General features: G+C 37.1%; 1 protein-coding gene across 3 annotated transcripts in view; it reads left to right on the top strand.

Moving 5' to 3' along the window:
- KAT6B (lysine acetyltransferase 6B) overlaps positions 1-21,660 on the top strand; it is a 100,886-nt gene that overhangs the window by 39,359 nt on the left and 39,867 nt on the right. For 2 of the 3 annotated variants that reach the window (XM_058029184.1, XM_058029183.1), the window contains exons 3-8: positions 8,179-8,287; positions 13,921-14,036; positions 14,189-14,270; positions 15,263-15,395; positions 19,334-20,265; positions 21,199-21,320. In XM_058029184.1, coding sequence (XP_057885167.1) covers positions 8,179-8,287; positions 13,921-14,036; positions 14,189-14,270; positions 15,263-15,395; positions 19,334-20,265; positions 21,199-21,320 — 1,494 coding nt within the window. The remainder of the gene's footprint in view (positions 1-8,178; positions 8,288-13,920; positions 14,037-14,188; positions 14,271-15,262; positions 15,396-19,333; positions 20,266-21,198; positions 21,321-21,660) is intronic. The other variant, XM_058029185.1, reaches the window with a different exon arrangement.

Below are 21,660 nucleotides of genomic sequence, written 5' to 3'. Positions count from 1 at the left end.
TGATCTGAGTTTTTAATTAAGAAATTAAAATTTCGCTTTTTGATTTGGGGGTTGTGATTTCTTGATAGTCTGTCATTATTGAACATGATCTATACATAGGCAGAAGCAGAGACTGACAAAGCAATCTGTGTCATTTATTGGAAGTGCCAGCCTCTTAGGTAACTCCTTGGGGTACAGGGCTACCCTGCCTGTTCACCTTTATTATCCTCTGCCATGGATTTCAGCACATGATCAAGCAAAAAACTGCTGCTCTCCCCAGTCTTGTGTAAAATGCACTGTGTATGTACTTTACAGAGCTGGCAGATTTTCAATGGCTTTGTGTCTTGGGCAATGGCTTGTAAAGGTAAATTCCTGCAAGTGATTTCAGTGTCTTGGCTGTTGAATAAACTGCTTGGCTTCTCTCAAGAATAAAGTTCAGTTCCTGTCAGGAGAAAAAGAATGAAGCTGTTAGCATTTAATCAGCTGTTTGTCCACATCCTCTTGCTTTGGAAAGGAGACCAGGAAGTACTTCATTTTTAAAAGAAAAAATAGATAAAGAAGTAGGTTTTCATGACTTGTATTACTCTGCAGCTCACCTGGTAGAGAAGTATCTTAGTGCCTGTGTTTTTTACTTGATAGAAACCAGTGACTAAAAACCAAATGGTCAGTGGCCAAGCTGCTGCTGCTTGTTCCCTGCAAGAATATGAACTTAGCTGTGTCATGTTTTCCCTGCTTGGGCCTTGGTAAGAGAAGTGGCTGTGTTATTTAGAGTAATGTAATTTATACTGCATTTGTTCTTGAAATAGTTGAGCAGAAAGGATGTCAAGTTATAAGCATGAGTTAAAGCAAAATGCTTTTTTGTTTAAAAACCTCAAAATGTATACAACAAAACCAAAACCCATGTGCTCTCTATTTAAAGCTTCTACTTCCTAGTCATATCAGTGGAAGAAATCTAAAAAATAGTTCTCTTGTAAGCCCATATCAGGTTCTGGAGTTTGTGGCTGTAATAATTTTGCGTTGGTCCTAATATTTTTTTCTTATATGAGGCAACTAGGCAGAATATGTCTTGACTTTGTGCAGAAATTCACCTACTTCATCTTTGAGTAGAACAGGGCTCTGCTTGTTTTATTTAGAATTGCATTTCAAACACTAGCCCAGTTTCAAAAAACCCTGCTTCTGTATTTAGTATACTGCTATTCAAATCTAGATTGTGCTGACAGTAAATTTGCCCCAAAGAGTAAACTAGATAAAATATGCATATGATCAATTTAATATGCAATTAAACATTTTCCCTGAGCAATTAGCATCAAGACAACTAATAATTATCCTGTGCCACGCTGCAAACATTATACGCATTTATGTAAGATGACTTTGGTAATAAGTTATGGATAAAAATATGCATATATACAAACATCTGAGTAAACATAATATCATAGCAGTGAAGCATGTGCTTTTCATACTGGAGTTGATTTAATCTGTGTAAAAACAATGTTTCCCCAAAGAATATAAAAGTTGACATGGCCATGGGGTCATGGTCTGTGAATTGCACCGCAGCTTACCTTGTGGTTATGTGCATCACCTGCTACATTCTAGTTGCAGTGCAGTAAATTATAAAATTTGGAGATGGAAAATGCAACTCCATTTGAACAACTGTATATACATGTGACAAAAAACAGAGGATACGATGTTTGGAAGTCTCCTAAGCATATAAAGAAACTGAGATAAAGACAACCTATGAGTTGAGATACTTTTACTCTTTTTACTTTTACACTTTTACTCTTCTGTTTCTCTCCCTATCCCCATGTGGGGGTAATGAGTGAGCAGCTGTGTGGATCTCAGTTGCCAGCTGGGGTTAAACCGTGGCATATAGAAATTAATGCAAGTCCACAGAAGGGATGCAGTTTAAATAATAAAGTATCAGAGATTATTGACAGAAACAGTAGCAGGGCCTACACATATCCAGGGGTTGTTTTTAGATTGACTTCAGTAATTCTGTGTGTCTGTTGAATCTGGACTATAGTTGGAAAGCCTCTCTTCTGTAGATGTAGAGGCTTTATATTAATTCTGTTGAAAATGAAAGCTGAGCCTCCAGAGGACCAGGACACTTAGCTGTATTTTTGAGCTGCTGCTTTGCACCTTACTCTAGATATTTTCTGTGCTTGCTTTGGGGGGTGGTTTTTCAACGGAAAGTGAAATTTTGATATTTTCAGTGGATGTAAACTACAAATGAAACATGAATGCAGGTTGGCTTATGTGCAGCCAATTAAGTGTAAGCTAATCTAGTATTACTCTTACAGTTAGATGGCTTTGAGGTGTGTGAGTCCAGTAGGACAGGAAGGGTTTTAAATTTATTATTTTTGCATAGTTCTAGGTATCTCTGGTTACCTTATATATCACGATGCTCTTAGAGAGATATCTTTCAAAGTACAGGAGGGAGGTGTGAGCAGAGAAAGCCACAAAGCCACTGTGTAGTAAGGAAGTAAATTTTATACAAATACAAGGCACACAAACCTGCATTCTAGCAGTGATGATAATCTTTGGGGAGAAGAGGAGAAGTTTCCATGTGTAGCTTTTCCTCAATACACACCATTTATGCAGTTAGTTGATTTAAAAGTGTAATAAAGAAAGTTCACAGCCTGGTCAGTCCTCTCTTTTTGGAACTGCCCTTGTACTGGCCTTTGCTTTGTGCTCTTTGAATGCATAAGTGCTATGTTAAGGTTTGTAGCAGGTGTAATTTTTCCACACTTCTGCCTGTCAGGATGTGTTTACCATGATTTGAGGTAGTGTGTTTGCCATGCTTTGCAGGCTTGTAGGACTAATATGGGAACTACTGGATAGTTAGCAAGTTGTTTTAAAAATTTGGATTTTAGTTTAACTTATAGTTCCTGAAACATGATGATTTTCTTTTTCAAAGTGGAAAATAAACTGTTTCGTACACACACTGAATGGATGCAGGAAAGGGATTGCAGCTCCAAGTGTTCACAGAACCTTGTCTTGGTGGGACCAAGAGCAGCTGCTTCAGTAGATGAGTCAGAAATCAGTACCTGTTGCTGATAAAGCTTTTGCTTTTCAATATTAATATTTAAAAAAACAGTATTTAGAGATACTTCTGGCAGTATTTCATGTTCAGAGACTTCTTTTTTTCAAACCATGGTAAAAACAAAAAAAGGAAAAAGAATATAAAATACTGCAGGTAGCCCTCAAGGTACTTTATAAAAATGTAGGTGTTCTGAGAAAGCCAGCTTGCTCCTTCTGTCCTTCCTAAGGCTGCAGATGGGCTGGGACCAGGACAGTGGATCTGTATTGAAGGTCATGGCAGCTTCAGTTTTCAGTAAAATTTGCCCCTCTCTGCTGGTAGCCCTGTAATTACTTACACGCTGTTTCTGTTCATAGGATAGCAGAGATCTAATGTTTGGCACAAGGATGTGTTTTCTAGCAGGTAGTCAGATGATGTTGAGGTGGTTCTGAAAAGGCATGGAGAGGCAGTTGCTAATGGGAAAAGTTGAGGTTTTTGGTTTGCTAGTAAAATTTCTTGGGAGTGTGTGTGAAACTTTTAATTTCTTTTAATGTGTGCATAACACTTTATGAGATAGCACTTAAGACTGTAATTGTGTGTACACAGCTAAAGCCTAACAGTTTTCAGACAATCTGTTTAAAACCTCAGAGTGCTATAGCAATGCAAATAGGAATCTGCTTGCTTTGAGTGGGATTTATAGTTTGGGTAACTTTGCATACTCAAAAATAAAGTAAAATAAAACTTTTGGGGACCTAATGTGACTCTTTGGGGGGGGGGGATGTTAGAATGTACTAAATGCTTTAAGAATTTCATGGTCACTATAAACATAACATAAATTTCACAAGCACAGAAACTACATAGGAAAAAAAATTGGTTTGGGCCTTAGTTTTGGGACAGGTTCTGACATAAGGTAATAGAAGTCCAGCTGAATTTTTACCAAGGATTGGTTTTGTGCAGGGACAAAGCCTGTTAGTTTTTAGAATAGATAGCTGTGAGTCATTAAAATAAACAAAATAATTTGCTGGTTGCATAAATGGCTTCCAAGTCTTTGCTTAAAAATGGACACTGCACTGGTTCAGGTAAATGCTAACACTGTATTGTCATTTCTGAATTAGTGATATGAAAGGTGTCCTTGCCCATCGTAGGGCAGTTGGAATTAGATTTATGCCCTTTCTAAATTAAACCATTCTATGGTTCTTTATTTTTTGTGGACCAGTCAGAATGCAGAATATGTAAAGACTGTGAGCAGTAAGGATAGTGGGTCCTTAATGTTTCACCATGTGTAAACTATGTCAAATAGTTAAAATGCTTTGGGGTTTTCTGGGGGCTCTGGGGTGGTTTTTTTTCAGTTGCATCAATTACAGAACACTTATTGAAGGCACTAAACAAATATTATTCTTTTTTTTAGTCTTTATCTGTACCACAAACTTATATTGAACTTGGTTTTTATTCTTGTGTTCTTTAGTGACTGAAATACGGAAGCTATAAACAAAATTTAATGTACACACATTCAAGAATTTTTAGTGACAATGGTTTCAAATATTAGAATAATCACAATCAATTATTGTTTGGAATATTTTTGAAATTAGAGATGTTGTAAAATTGGATTTTGATGGTGTTTTTTGGTGATACAATATTGTCATACAGTACATGGTTTTAACACTGTTTAGAGGATTGAAGGACTGCAGTTGTTGTATGTATGATTTTTGAGGGATTGATTGACTATGGCAGTTGAATGTGTGATACTTAAATAAGTATGGTTCAATTTCTACTTGGAAAGTAAAATAAAAACTAACCTGTTTACAGGTGCTGAGTGAGTTGATGGTCTGTTATTCCTCCATAGTGTGTCTATCTTAATTTTTTAAAAATAGAATTTCCTGACTGCTCTTTGTGCAACTTCAATTTCTGAATGCATGTTGGCGTGAGGGATGAATTTCTGTAAATTTGCTCTTACTGTAGTTGGGAATACAGTTATTAGAACAAGGCAGTCTGTTGAATTTGAATGTTCAGTTTCTAGCAACCTAGCAAATTAAATTGTTTTGCAAGTTGTCATTTACCTTATTCACAGAATTAAAGGGATGAAAAGTTCTTCTCAGGTTATTAGTTCTGTTGAAGCAGTAGTGTGTTACTGGATAAGAGTTATTCAGACCTCCCTTGTGAGACAGAGCAGACACCCTACTCCTAAAGCTTTTGTAACACAAATATTAATATTAAATATTAACACCAAAAGTATTACTGGCTCATCTGGTACAAGATACTGCAGTGTTGAATAACTGACTTGAATAGAACTCATTCTGTAAGAGATGAAATGGAATTAACCTTCCTGAAGACTAACCGTTGTTTTTCAAAAGATATGTCATGGCTATATTTTAGAAGATAAACTACTGATTAGAAAAATTGATTAATTTCTCTTAGAATTCCCTTTGATTAAGGTAGGAGGTGCGCTGCTGTTTGGATGACGTTCTGCTGTTGTTAACAACAGCTAAAAAATTGCACTAGCTCTCCCCCCCCAAAAAAAAATTAACCCCAAACACCCATAGTTGATGCTAATTGAGGCAGTTGTGAGCCAGAACTAATACTAGCAGTATGAATTCAGGCTTGCTTTGACTGTGCAAGCTAAAGCAAATGGAAATGATGTCTTGTTTAGTGTGCTGACAGGGGTGTGTGTGTGTTTGTGTCTTTCAGTAGTTGAGAGAACAGACCCTGTAATACAGTTATGAATGTAAATGGCTTCAAAGAATATACTGGAGCCTGTAAGCTTCTTGGAACTTGTATATGAGGTGATAGGATTTGCAAGCTCTTTGTGATTAGTTTTGGTATGGGAACATCAGTCTTTGTAGCTCTGAACTGCCAACAACCTTTGTCCTTTATTTTACCTTCAGAAAAAAAAGGGGGGATGGGGTGGGGTCATGTTTGAAATAGGGAAGTAAATGAATGTTGGCTAATGGCCATGTCTTTTCCTAGAGCAAAAAAATATCTTGGAAAGATAGATGAGATTGTGGACCTGGATTTGAATGATATGTGAAGCTTTCTAAATTATTTATCAGCACAAGCCTTTTTGGAATGGCTAAAGCACTGTTACATTGAAGGGAAAGAGAATGGAATGGTTGCCAAGAGGAGATTTTTACTGGATTCTGCTAAAAGAATAATCTGTCTTTTAAAATTATCTGTGTTAAGCTTTAAGTAGCAGTTGAGAAATGTCCACACAATGCTGTGAAATCTGTTTGAATAGCTCTGGACCCTTTTTCTGCTGCTTATTATTAGCATAGTTTATGTATTTTGGGTTTTTTGTTAGTATCATTTTGCTCCAGTGACATATCTGATGAAAACAAAATTATGGGAAAGATCTGTTGAATTATATCTGACTGGCAAGAATAGTAACTAGTTGATTCTTTCTTATTTTATTTATATCTACATTGTTTTTATCCAGTGAAAAGTCCTGCAAGTAGTTGGTACAACCCTTTTCACCTCTAGAACTACAGATCTCATTCAATGTCATCCTCCTAAAACTGACAACACCAATAATGCTTCTTTTTTGAAGCATGACCGTTTTTGAAAGCTGTTGTATATCTTAAACAGTTGTTTTTATCCAAGTAGCAATTTCATATTTCAGCGGACCATATAATCCATACTGGAGAGCTCAGTAAGACAAAAGACTGCAGATGACGTTTGTTCCTATTGGTTGTAAGGAGGGTACAGCAGTTCCCACTTGTAGGTGATGGAAGGGAACACACATCTCCTTACTTTTGAAAAGTTCAGCTCTGTTTATCTTTCATGTGTGTTCTTTGGGGTATACAAGTTTGTCAGTATTTCAGTAATTGGATTGTGAAGAGTTGAACAGTGAGCAGACCTGCTGAGGACTAAGTTTTCAGAAAAAGTATGGTGCCTTGGGGTGTGTTTATATCGAAGTATGTTTATGTGGGCTCCTCTTCTATGGCTCGGACAAACTTATTTTCCTGGTGTCAGCATTCTTCATGCTGCTTGACTTAAAATGATCATAAAGCTTAATAACATAAAAGTAGTTTCAATATTTCTGTGTTATATTGTGTTGAGGTATAAGGGCATATCACCATGGAACTAATTCTTTCACAAGAATACCCTTAAAAGCAAGCATTCCCCACTTCCCAGATCTGTAATGGAATACAGATTTATAGGTCAAGTGAAGATAGCCTGCCAGCTTTCAAATATTGTAGCATAAAGAGGAAATGGAAAATGAAGGTAAAGGCAATAAATGATTGCTTTGATATGTTAAACTAACAGCATTGCATACCTGAATCTGGAAGCTGTGAATTCACTAAAGAAACCATTTTAATCTGAGTTACTGTGATACTCTCTGCTAGAAGGTACTCTGTTATTTTACTATCCCATTTGGGAGAAATAGTTGCATGTAATTTTATTTGTTACAGACCTGTTTACAAATACTTCCATGTAGTTGTTAATACATTCATATTTTGGATGTTGCAGGTTAGTGTTTTCTTTAAAGCTCTAAAATGTAATGCAGAAACAATATAATAAATATTCTGATTGTTTGTTATGTAATTGATAAGGAAGATGGGAAGTAGATTTGTATCCATTCTGAAGTAATTCTCTGAAGAGTTGTGTATTGCTTCTAGACATTGAAAGATTTGCATTTTTTTATGAATGTCTGTCAAAGCTGATGGGACTCACCAGACTGGCATGGATAACCCTTGATCTGTTAAATCCACTGCTTTTACCCTAAAATGGTAATTTCAGAGGAGGGTATGAGCTGTATTGAATTTCGAAGTAATAAAGTATGTCTTGAATTTGAGTTTTTGTCTTGTGTGAAGGAACTATGTTTATCTATAATAAAGGCTAGTTTACATCTTTGAGCACTGTTGCATTTGAAGAACAAGCAATTGTGTTCTGGAGTTGCAATTGTGTGCAAGAATAGTGTCCCATGTTCTAATTTTTCCTTGTTTTTGTTAATATTACTCTTGTATTGGAGGCATTTACATGGGTGGATATACAGGCTTATTATGGGCCAACTTGAAGTTTATGAAGTATGTTAAGATGAAAACTTTGTAACCAAGTTAGTAAAGTGGACATTTGCCTTGCCAATTAGTATGTTCTACAGTAAAATACCAAGTAAAAGCCTTGGAGGCTGGTGGGTTTTGGTTTGGAATTTTTTTGTTAGCTAACTGTCTGTTTATTTTTAAATCTAGCCACGAGCTGATCCCATCCCAATATGTAGCTTTTGCTTGGGAACAAAAGAATCAAATCGTGAAAAAAAGCCAGAAGAGCTCTTGTCTTGTGCAGATTGTGGCAGCAGTGGTAAGTTGGCTGAATTTACAAATACTAGGAATGTTTATGTTTTAGTATGTATATTAAAAATATTTTAAACTTGTGAACCATATCCTCTCTTAGAACAAACATAGATCAAGAACTGAAACCAGGGGGACAGAAGAATTTGTTGTTTTTCTTGGTTTGTTTTGTTTTTGTTTGGTTTATTTAAACTAGAATTTTGTCATCTTTAGGATAATTACAAGTGAGAGGTATGAATTAATCTTTGTCAAAGTATAGGTCTGCTGAGTAAATTAAGAGGAGGAAACTACTTTTACAATACAAGAATTCAGTTGTTGTTTGGGATCTATGTGGGCTTTGAAAACTCAAATGATGGTCAAGAATTTTGAGGAATAATCATGGTAATAAAGACTATGTAGCAGTCTTTGCTGCTGCACATCTTGTGTATTCAGTTCATTTTTTTATTAAATGATTGTGTTACTCAAGAGGGAATTTGAATAATATTTTAAGTAACATACCACATGAGGTGGGCAGCTGGTTGGTTGCTTGTCAGGCACAAGATGATGTCCCTGCTGATTGCATGTTCCTCACTCCTGTGTGCTGCAGCAGCTCTTGCAGACTGTGGCTGTTCCTAAGCAGGTGCTTCTCTTCTCTGTGGTGACCAGTGCTGGGGCCTGAGGCAACAGCCTGAACTTGGGTTGGGGAAGGTTTGGAAAAACTTCTCCCAGAAGGTGGTTGTGCACTAGAACAGGCTCTCCAGGGCACCAAGACTGACAAAACTCTCAAGGCACATGTTGTGACTCCTGGGGATGCCCTGTGAAGGGCCAGGAGTTGGACTTGATGATCCTTGCAGGTCCCTTCCAGCTCTGGACATGCTGTGATTCTGTACATCTGGAGTCCATGAGTATTCTTCATTTTGTCAGTATGCTGACAGTAGCTATGACAGTTCTCAGGTCCAGCTACATCAGTACTTGAGTAAAAATAGAGATAGTATGGATAAAAACATATTTTCAGTTAATCAAGAAATGTTATTGGTTGTCTGCTTCTCAATTGTCACCCTGATAGTTGCTTTGTATTTTAGCCAGTGTATTTTTTAGTGTATTTTACCCAGTTATTATACTCTGAAATAAGAAAATTACTTTTTTAACCCAGTATGCAACAGTAAACCTCATAAATTGAAATATTCTTCCTTTAGTGGTTTATAGGTTACAGGTCTCCTCTGTTTTCAAATCTGTTTTGTGATATTTGCAAAATTAATACTTGGTTAGACTTTGGTGCAGAGAGTTTAAATTTATCAGGTGAGCTCAGATATCAGCCACTCTTCTATTGTGTAATAATTCCCTGGTGGGTCTTAAGACACTTTAGAACTGGAAGTCTTGACTTTCATGGATCAGCTTCTATTTGAATTAACACCGATACATTCTCTCTGCCTCATTAAGACTAAATTATCTTTAATTAGTTCCTCAGATGTATTAGATAGAAGGAATGAAATAGTGAGACTGCCAGTCAGTTTGCTGGATGGTTAAACTTTAGCTACTGATGCCTAACTAAAATAAAAACCAATTTCAGTGCAATTTATAAATAACAAAACTTCACTCAAGTGGAGTTTTATTGTAATTGGATTTGTAATTTTGCACATTGCAGTGTATCTCAAAGCTGGTCTTGCTGTCTAACAAATAGAAAAGAAATTGCATGTTGTGCACAGCAAGCAAATTGTTCAGTTGATCAGAGATTAAATTGCAGTGCCCACTACTGGCATGCCTGTTTTCCCTTTTTGTTTTTGTGTCAAGTCACTTTTGTCTTTTCAGGTAGTGCCTCTGCATTCTGAAAGCAGAAACTAGCTGGATAACCAGGTGCACATTTCTGTGGTATTTTGGAGGAAAAATATTTGGGTATTAGAAATGAAGTGCACTGCTGTGTCAGTTGGCACAGAGGATTTTCTCAAAAAGTAAGATGAGGGATACCAGATGAGAAAACAAATCACATTACAGAAGCAGACATAGTTCTTCTTGGTTTTGGTTGGGTTTTGTAGTTTGTTTGGGTTTTTTTCCCTCATCTTTCCTTATCTCTTGATTTTGAAAAATCAATACACTTGAGAACTGGAATTGAACTCTGCTTCTGTTTTTTCCAAACAAGATGTGCAGAAGCAATTGAAGATTAATGCTGCTGACAGATTTTTATGAGGGTTTGAAGTTGTAGAATGACGAGGGGAAAAATTGAGTGACTGGAAAATTATAATAAATGTTTTTTAAAGGGGGCAAAAATAGCAAAAAGTACAATACCTATGGGTATTTTCCTTTCAAATTGGATGTTATCCTGAGGAGGCAAGAGGGTTACTTATCAAAGATGGATAGAGCAGGCTGGACAGCAGAGCAACAGAGACACTGGACTCAGGTCAGAGGGAATAGGGGCAGAAAATATTTGGAAAGAAGTGGGCAGAGATCACCTTCTAAATGAGATTTAGGGTATGCTTTAGTAATAGTGGAATATAGCAACTGTCTTAATTATTGCTGTCTGTATAAGGATATCAGGTTAGTTGGATAAAATGAACTGCTAAGAAAGCTGCAGGCAGTAAAAACTGGTACATCCCAAGACAGGTGCACTGACCATCTCTGCTCATAGCTAAAGTCTCCCTAAATAATGATAACATTATGTACCTTAAAGATGATCAGACACAAGTTGAGGGGGTGTTTTTGTGAATTATCTACACAGTAGTTCCCAGCATTTTTGTTTAAGTTAAAAATAACCGGAGATATTAGCATGACTTATTTCGCACTGTGTTTAATTGTAGTCACTGATCTAATGCTTGTTCTTTTAAAAGACTAGCTTTTTCATCAAATCCTTTAATGAATAAAAAAGGCTCAGCATTGTGAGGAAGACACAAAAGTGATTGAGACCCTCACTTTTGACTTCCTGGTCTCACCTATTTCTGCCACGTCAGTGTATCACAAATATTAACCATTTCAAACATGGGTGAACAAATTCTGAAGTGTTTCATTTTAATGTAGGCCTGTATATATTCCTGGTGAAATCTTCCAGCTTGCAAAGGTCTACATTTCCAGAAATCTGTTAAACTTGTTTGATACATTAAAATATTGATGCTGCTGAGTTTTAAAAGAAAGTCACGTGGTTGAGCCAGGAGAAATTACCAGTTTAAACACTTGAAACTAGGGTTGGAAACCTCTTGGAGTTTTATCAGCTTCTGGATGTGGAGAAAAGAGTATGTTTGTAATTTGAGTTTAGGTTAGTTAGAGGAGAAATACTGCAAGTTTGGGAGCCCAAAACATGCTTTCCTTCAGCTCTCCAATTAAAAAAAAAAAAAAAGCTAGCTGTAAAATCAGTGAAGGGCACCATAACTTCAAATGACTATTGAAATTTGTTAAACTACAAAATCTGTGTAACTGCTATGAATGTAGTTAAACAGTTCCTTTTAAAATTGAAACTTGCTGGTTACCACTTAATGTCTGGCAGGCATTACCCTATACATATTACTGTTACATTTGCACTATGTCAATTTGTATCTAAAATGAATAGTTTAAGCTTATCAGCTATTAGAAAACCATATCATACAGTATTTTGAAATCTAAAAGTTCCTGGGCTGTCTCTGCTAGTGCATACCTAGAAAAGATAGTGAAAAAAAATATGGCAAATCCATAGTGATGGTTCTCATTTGCAGCCTTCCAGTTCTAGTTACTTGTGGCTCAAGGATTAGGAATTGCAGGCATGTTTAATACCAGTGGATTATTTTTCTTGAATTTTTGTCTGATAATAAGAGCTAGTGGTTAAAGAAATGTATTAAAATGTGTAATTGCTTGAATGAGAAATGTTCCATTGGTAGATAAGAGATACAAACTAATACAGTTATACTTAATTTGTTCAAGCAGTGGTTACCAACCAGTGAAAATGGGTGTTCCATATGTTTATACATCAGTTACTTACATAAAACAAAATTAAAATCAACCGTTTGAACTGCAACTTACTTGCTTCTTGAAATAAATCACTTCTGTGCAGAGTAGATAACTCGAGTTAAATACATTTACATGGAGGTGATTGATTCAAAACTATGCTTTAATGTGTTAATAGGGTTGTTAAGTCATAGTTGATAAAATAAGTCTTCATGTGATATTGATTACTAATATCAGCCTCTCTAGGGGATTTCATTGAAGGGAGTAATATCTCATTGAACTCATCTCTGCTGTTGTAGTGTATTTGTCACATTCTTGGAAGCGCATACTCAATTTTAACCCTAAAAAATGTTGGTATATGCAAAGAATAAAATGATTATGCTTTTTCAATATTTTTCTGAAACTACTCTTTGAATTGATTATTGATTACTCTTTCCTAATAAATTATATCTCTGCATTTTATTTTGAGAAAATGCACAGTTGTCCTTCAAAGATGAACTATAAAGTGGTTTAAGCCTTGGATAAATAGAATAAAAGGAAGTAAAATCCGAAATGGTCACTTATTCCGGTGGCTTCTGAATTCCATCGGTCTTTGCCATTTGTGCCTCAGTCCATTAGACAAAAATAGCAAATGCTCATAGATGAGATTGTATTTTCATTTGTGGTGTTTTAGCTCAGTCCTGGACTGAGAGACTGTAGATGGAGAAAGTCTGAATCACTGTAGCTCTAGCATTACCTAGAAGAAAGCACTCATTGCAACTCTGACAGTGAGAGGAAAGCACCTTTGATGTGTGCCACGTCGCTGCAGCCATCTCTAAGTGCAGCATGGCATCAGGGATTCTTCTCTCTCTGACAACTTCTGTGGTTATGTTCATGATAGATAATCTCTGAACATAATACTCTCATCAAGTGTTTCCCTGGGAATGCTTATCCCTTCCTATATAGCAGTGCTTTTATCTTGTCTGGATTAGGGCTACGCTCCGAGGCTGTTGAAGACGTGAAAAAAATCTCTGCCAGTATTGCCTCAGGTGCTGGATGTGTTCAGTTGCCTGGTATCCTCTGTTAATTGGAAAAGTCCTGTTGGCCTTCAAGACTACTGTGAAAAGAGGGTGGTCCTGCCAAGGAATTTTTGTGTTTTGTGGGAGGTGGTAGTTCAATACTCCACACCCACCCCCTCAATTTTAAACCTTGTATTGCTATATGTTTTCCTTATGCCAATTGCTAGATTATTTTTTTCTCTTTTTATTACTCTGAAATTATTCTTTGTGTATAATTAAGTAATTGAAATAAGAAATGCACATAGTTTGGCTTTTCAGTTTCTCTGGTAGATACTTAGTATAGTTAGAAAAATAACTAATGCAATTTTATCTGAAGGTTTCCTCTGTTTATTTTGCACTGCTATGAAAGTGGAATGTGGTCAATTTATAAATATACTTTTTTCAGAACCAATGACAGTTTAATATGCTATGGAAATAACCTAGTGAAAATAAAAATTTCAGTTTTAGATGCTTATGTAGACCATTCACTGGTGTCAGTTACAGTAAAAGTCAATTTTCTACCTGTCTTCATGAATTGGTTTAATGACCATTATTCTGTGTATTTGTATGAAGTAGATGCGCTAAATAATGTGTTGCAAAATTCCGAAAGCAGATGATACTTGCAGGGTTCTGGTGGTGCTGGCTACATCTTGCTGAACTTCAGAATCAATCTAACCCATCTTAAATCTCAACCTCTCAATAACATTTTGGTGTTTTTTAGGACATCCATCATGTTTGAAATTCTGTCCTGAGTTAACAACAAATGTGAAGGCGTTGAGGTGGCAGTGTATTGAATGCAAGACATGCAGTGCATGTAGGATCCAAGGCAAAAATGCAGTAAGTTAGACTTGTTCAGTGTTACTGCACTTCTCTTTGTTTATAGTAGCTTTATAATTAGCACATGTCCAAATGCAAACAGCTTCTAACAATGCTGTATTAAGTCTTTTTCCTTTTTCCTTTTGTCCACCCCCTCATCCCTGCCCCTCCAGGATAACATGCTTTTTTGCGACTCCTGTGATCGAGGGTTCCACATGGAGTGCTGTGACCCGCCGCTATCCCGAATGCCAAAAGGTGATCTAAAAAATCCTTTCCATGACAGTACTTCCATTTGCAGTCTTGTATTAAGTGACAAAACCTGTCAAGCATGCTATTATCGTTTTTATTTTCAGCGATAAATAGTATGATTTCATTCATATCAAAGGAAATTTTACTTGTCATTATATGAGGGTTTTTTTCCTCAGGAAAATAAAAAATATCTACATATAGTTCACCTGACGTATTCACTGTGTAATGAGCTGTTGCCCCAGTTATTGTAGATGAAATTTTAGAAAGACTGCTTAAATGCTTGGAGTATATACACTGACAAAGAAGTTCTTGGAACATGTAGAAGAGATTTTTCTTACTGCCTTTTGTAGGAGTGATTGGAAAAACAGGCAAACAAAACAAAATGCATGTGTCTTCAGGTTCTCTAATCTCTAGGTTTCTTACCTATGGCACCTCTCACTTCTGCTCTTACATCTTTATGGCTTTTCCTATTTAATCTTAAAGTTACATTAAATACTTTTTTCAGTTCCTCCCCTCCCAGTCCCCAGCCTCATCTACAATACATGTTTGGCTACCTAATGTTAAAAGGATGCTAAATTCAAGTTGCGTATGAAAACAAATATACCATAGGTGTGAAGTAGTATATTTAGCATGCTCTACCTCAGTGGCTTTCTATCACACATGTAAATTTTTTACCCTGTCTTAATTCTGTATGGAGAAATATCTAGGTAGTATAAGGAGGGACAAGCTAGAACAGAAATTCTTCTAGAAACCTAATTGCTCATAATCTTTCCTGTGATTCTTGTTGCCTCTTGTATCCTCCTTTCCATGAGCACTTTGCTTTTAAAAATTTCAGAGTATAGATAGAGGTGGATCACTTTTTCTGTCCACATTCCCTTGCCTATGTCTTGTTCAAGAGATAATTTGCTGACTTTGTATATACTTGGTGTGTATGTTGGTACACACCTGCAGTACAGATTAGATAAACTGTGTTTAACTAAACTTTTTTTTATATATAGGGATGTGGATTTGCCAGGTCTGTAGACCAAAGAAGAAAGGGAGAAAGCTGCTTCATGAGAAGGCTGCGCAAATAAGGAGACGATATGCAAAACCTATTGGACGACCGAAAAATAAATTAAAGCAACGAATGTTGTAAGTTTCTCTTGGTTTTTATTTCTTTAGATGTTTCTGAGAATGTAGTCAGATAAGAGTTTCATATATGTTTAAGCAGAGTTTTTAACTCTGTTTCAAATTGGGGAAAACAGATAATGAGTGATTTTCTATGTGCCTTTCAGCCCAATGTTCAATAACTTGTATACTATAGTAGGTGCTTTTGGTGTCATGTCAGGTGGTGATAAAAAAATTACAGTAACTTGACTTTTCAGATTCCATAAGTTTTTATCAAAAATTCTACATATAGCAGATGCAAATAAACTTCTATATAATAACATATGCCGCAGCTGTCTTGAAATGTAGCTTCAAATAATTGTAGTATCTACAGAATACAAAGTGGATAATATCAAGCTATGATAGACGACTTCAGGAGACCATTCTGCTCAAAGAGCTGTTTGAAAACTCTATAAAAATTACTTTGTTAATATCAGCTCACAAAACCCATTCCAAAAAGCAAACTATACAAGTAACAGAGAAGTTGTGGTTTCAGTGGTACTCTGGAAAAGATGATTGCTTGAATTCTGCTGTCAACCTGTTACCAGTTACTAGGAAAAGAGATTGCAATTCCTCTTGCTTCTCGGGACTGTGTTTATCCAAAACAAGAGTGTGCTGTAGTGTTTTTTACCATCTATCTTCCCAGGAAACACTGTAGCTGGAGATTAGAAGTCTTGGTTAGAGGATTGTTTAAGTAGCGTTGAAATACTGAGTTGATGTTACACTGAGTGTTAAGTAGGAAATTCTGTGTCAGCTACAGTAGCATGTTGCCCTCCAACACATCTTCCTAGCCACATACACCTTTTTTTGCCCCTATTTAAGTATTATTTAACTGTTTGGCTATGTCAGCTGAGCAGCTGAAAAGCTTTCTGACTCTACCAACTACTCATTCTGTACATTATGACATTATTCTCTGCAGTTTAAAAACCTGTCTTATATTATTCAAAGTTGCATGGGAGCTGCTGTAAAACTTGGCATTTTGCAAAACAAGGATTTTTGAAGCCAGTGAAGCCCACATGTGAAAATAGAAGGAAAAGTACTTGCAGTTATAATGCACTAGTCAAGTTGATTTACTTGATGCTGTGCATCTTTCTGTATTGTCTTTTGCCTTTCTCTCTTCCAGAATCTTTCATCTTGCCTTCTTGCTTCTTGTCCTGAAGTTCAGTGTATGTTGCTCTAGTAAAGTAGTTCAGGACAGGAATAAAGTATGACACTACATGAAAGTAAAAGATGTAGTTGTACTGGCTGGTGAGACCATGCTGTTAGACTGAGTGAAACATTGTACTTCTCCATTCTCCTCCTGAATAAATAGCTTAGGAATTTCAACGTCATTGAGATTTCTATATATCATTGTGTGTGCATAATAAAAATATTCCCTATATCTGCAGCTATGCCTTGGGCTTTGTTGTACTTCTGGTTTTATTTACCCTTGAAAACAGATAAACCTTGAGCTGGAGGTAAGGGCTCTCTTGTGGTTCAGGAGTGATACTCCCCAGCTGAGTGCTACTGCTGAGGCTTCCTGCTCTCTTGCTTCCCCCTCCTCCTGCCACTGTCTGGAGAGGAGAATTGAAGGCACAAAAAGTAAAGATCCAGGCTGAGATGAGAACAATTTACTGGAAACAGGAGTGAGAAAAGAAAGCAAACAGTAACAGCTACAGTACCAATAACAAAGTGTACAAGACAGGCAAAACAATTCGCATGTGATTATTTGACATGGTGTTACCCAGCTGCTCCCTGCTTAGTCAACTGCAAAGAACCCCTTCTCTCTGGAAGAGAGTCCCTTTTCCTGCCCATGAGGTGGTACAGAATAACCACTGAGTCCTGGACATGTTCCCCTTGGCTACTGCAAAAATTCACCCTGCCCTGACCAGAACCAGGACCGGTTCCAATACAGTCCTGTCATCTCTCTTCTCTGCAGTCATGCATGTTTGGGTTCCCAAGGGATGGATTTAGCAGCAATGTACCCCTGGACACTAATTCTGCTTCTCCTCCTTCCTCATACATGTAATAGAAAGGTTGGGAATGTTATGAGGGTTTTCCTGTTATGTTTTGCTGTTGAGATGTTGAGCTGCAACTTTTATAGTGAACATCATGCTAAAGGATGCAGAAGTTCTTTTAGTATTATATGAAGATTATTAATGTTTTCAGAAAGATTTTCTTTGTAGCATGTGAGCTGCATGAGCATGTTACAGGAGTGCTTGGGAAGCACTTTGTAAAATAAATATTTACAATACTGCCAGCACATTTCTATTACTTCAGTGTCTCATATATGAAACAAAGCAATCTTGCTTTGGAAAAATAGTGGTTAGAGATAGAGTAAGAGAAAAGACTCCTTGGCATGAAATCCTATTTAAAAGTGATTGTGGAGTACGGAAGACAATAGTGTCAAACATAGAAAGTGTGTAGTCACATGAAACACAGGAAAGTTAGTCAATGCCATTTACTCCTTGTATAGTACAAAGAAAATCTTTCAAGTGGTACTGGAATAATTTTTTGCCTGTTGACCATCTGTTGGAAGCCCTTCACAGGCAAATTACTGTGTAAGATTAACTTAAACCAGGTGTGTGCTGGCCTCTGGCACTGCTGGTGGTTCCCACATCTGGCACTGAGAACAGGTCTTGGGATGGACTTATGTGTATGACACCAAAGGATTCAAAAGATTTAGAAGTTTTTGGTTTTGTTGCCTCTTAGGAACTAACCAAATTTAAGGATGTGTGGGTGGAAGAAGGGCTGGTTCTTAAGCTGGTGGGCCCTTGGAGGTCAGTAACCAGATGGTAGCCCTCGGCTGTGGAATCCCTAATTAGAAGTAACCTGTTGCAATTAATTACTTCTACCCTCTTAATTGAGATACTGAAGTCTGTGGAAGAAAACTTTCTGCTGCAAAGTAAATAAGTGAACTTCAAAGAGCAGGATGGAAAAGGGAATGAAAGAAAGCATGTGATACCACTGTGTACTTTGTTTGGCTTTGTAATTTGATTGTATGTCCTGATAACTATTTCTTTTATATTTTCAAAAGTTCTGTTTCTGTATGCTCGAATGTACTTCTTTGCAGTGTAGTTCCTCTCTTCAGTTATTAGCAACTAGTTAAACCTGTAATTCTATTCTCACAAATGTTGGCTTTCAGTATGCGCTTTTTCTTCCTAGCATTTAAATAAGATTCACTACTCTGTTTTTTCCTAACACCGTCTGTGTTAGGCCTGATTAGTTCATGGCTCTTCTGCAAATGCACCTTGGTTAGTCTTGCTCTTTCCTTTCCTTTGCTATTTCTGTTTTTTGCTATTTTTAATGTCTAAAGAGACTTTTTCTTTGGTTCTGTTGTAATGCTCTTAATAAACTACCTTGTTTGGCTTTTAGGTCTTTGGTGGTAACTTTTATTGCCATGTTTTACATAGTCCAACAAGAGTGTGGGGAAAAAAGCAATTTCTTGAAGATTGACTGTTTGCTTTGAAGGATTAATAGACTTTCTCTACAGTTTAAGCAAATGTAGTCTGAAGTTAACTGTTTTGATACCATATTAACAGTGAAAACATTCATCTTCTCTGTGTGTACAATAAACTCTATGGTGACGGAGCAGTTGTTGTACAAACATGATGTAATGATATTTTTTCCAAAGAGGCACACTTTGGCTATGCCTAAAAGTACATGAGAAGGCTCTATACTTGGAAGATCTTGCTATGCCAGCACTTTTTATATGTCTTTGGACTGTCTTTTTAGAGATAAGAGGGGAGGGGGAACAAAAAGGAGAAGGGGAAAAAAAGGTGATTGTTATGCCATAGTTTGAAATGTATTTCCAGAATGTATGTGTCTTTAAATTTCTTAAGAGATTTTTGAGTACAGTGCTCCAGGTAACTTATATAAACTATAGTGCTATTTGACAGTAAAGATTTTGAATGCTGATTTTTATTTTTCAAATTTTTGCATAGGTCTGTAACCAGTGATGAAGGATCCGTGAATGCATTCACAGGAAGGGGGTCACCTGGTAGGGGTCAAAAGACTAAAGTCTGTACCACACCTTCATCTGGTCATGCTGCATCTGTGAAGGATTCAAGCAGCAGATTGCCTGTTACAGACCCCACTCGGCCTGGTGCCACCACCAAAATCACCACCACCTCCACCTACATATCTGCCTCTACACTTAAAGTTAACAAGAAAACCAAAGGTCTCATTGATGGCCTTACTAAGTTCTTTACACCATCACCTGATGGTCGCAGATCACGAGGTGAAATAATAGACTTTTCAAAGCACTATCGTCCAAGGAAAAAGGTCTCTCAGAAACAGTCATGCACTTCTCTTGTGTTGGCTACAGGTACCACACAAAAGCTAAAACCTCCACCTTCTTCACTTTTACCCCCAGTCCCCATCTCTGGTCGGAGCCCCAGTTCTCAAAAATCCAGCACTTTGGCTTCTTTTAACTCTCCCCAAAGTTCTTCCAGTCAGTCAAGCATACCCTCCTTTAGTAGCCTTCCTAGCAGCAGTCAGCTAAAGGGACTCTTTGATGGACTCTCTCATATCTATACCACTCATGAACAGTCTCGAAAAAAGAGTCACCCAAGCTATGCACCCCTCAAGCACTTGTGTAGTAAACCAGAATTACCTTCCACATCAACATCTAAAAGTCATTTCTATGGAAAGAAAGAGGTTAGGAGTAGGTTTGTGTCTCATGCCTGTGCCTCTGGATGGGGTGTGTCTAGAGGACATGCTTTTAAAGCAATTTCTCACCTTAGGAGAACAGTTTTCTTTAAAAAGCACAGGATTCTAGGCAGATTAAAGTATAAAGTGACCCCTCAGATGGGGACCCCCTCACCAGGGAAGGGGAGCTTGACAGACGGAAGGATTAAACCTGATCAGGATGATGGTAAGCAAAGGTCGAAGCGCCAACCAAACCTGCGTCCCGTCCAAAAGCAGAACTCTTATCACATAGGTCTTAGCTATTTCTCTTGTTCTTACTTCACTTTCATACAAAAACAACAAAACTTTGACCTTTTATCTAATGCTGACTAAATCTCCAAAACATTTTTTGGTTGTTTTTTTTTTTCCCTGACTAATACCACACCACTTTTTTATTTTTTGCATCTGTAGTGACACTAGGAGCCCCAAATGCCTTCATAATGTTGCTTCTGGCTGTGTAGTAGCGCATGAGTAGCCACTTGTCATGCCACCTCCTTGTTCTCCCCCTGCCCTTCCTGTGGCAGTAGTGCTGTCATCATGATTGTGTGCTGTCAGTGCTTATAACGGTGGGCATTTCAATTCATTTCCCTCTGCTCCATTGCTTTTTCATGAACAGTTCCATCGTGCTGCAGTCTCCACAACACTTGATCTCTACTGCTGTGAACTACCTTTTTATTACTTTTATTTGAGAAAAAAAACCTTCTAATTTATAATGTTTGAATGCAGGCTTAGTTTAGCATTAATCTTCAAGTTTTAAGGGCCACTTTTTTTCTCCTGTGTTTATTTTATACCTTTCAGAGTATACTGGAATTTGTCAGGTGGCATAGTTCTAGCAATCAAATATGCTCCATTTCATGAGGTTCAAAACTAATTTGTTAGAACTGGACTATAAAGGCTTATACAGACAAACAAGCAAGTACCAAAAAATGCCTTGTGCAGCAGCAAACTACAAAATAAGGGGGGTGAAGGGTTCACTTCTGTTACTTAGTAATCCCAAATTTGGTTAGAATGGGGAGTTGTTAACAGCCATAGTTGCAATCCTGTTTAGTAGTATCACTGTGCTAGTGCACATATAACCTTCATGTCTGTGAATAAACTTTTTGCTGGTTTTAAATAACAGATACTGAAATCAAACTAAGCATCAAACAAGAAAATACGGATGTATTTCTGTTGGGAAGCAAGGACACTGTTACACAGGAGGATTTGGAAGTGTTTAAGCAGGCCCGAGAACTTTCCCTGGAGGTAAGAATCATGTTGCCAAAATATAGTTATTTCTGTAAATATAAACTGTAAATAAAAAGTCTCTTCATCTTCATTTCTGATATATTCCTTTTAATCTAATGCATCATGCTTGCTCTGAATTCTGTTTGGGAGACACTGTATATGCAGATAGGAGACAAGGCATTGTGCTGGAATGGATCAGATGATAAGTGACACTTAAAATAGATTTTGAAAGATACACTTGAGCATTTTGGAAACAGGACTACAGGATCAAACATAAAATTGAAAAGTAGCTGATGTCCTGGTTAGGACTGAGAGGATATTGGTCAGTAATGATTTTCCTCTGCAAATGAAGCAGATA

Source organism: Melospiza georgiana, chromosome 8 (assembly GCF_028018845.1).
Source record: "Melospiza georgiana isolate bMelGeo1 chromosome 8, bMelGeo1.pri, whole genome shotgun sequence".
Classification (NCBI taxonomy): domain Eukaryota; kingdom Metazoa; phylum Chordata; class Aves; order Passeriformes; family Passerellidae; genus Melospiza; species Melospiza georgiana.
Note: the sequence above shows the minus strand (reverse complement) of the source record. Positions and strands in the feature narration are given on the sequence as shown.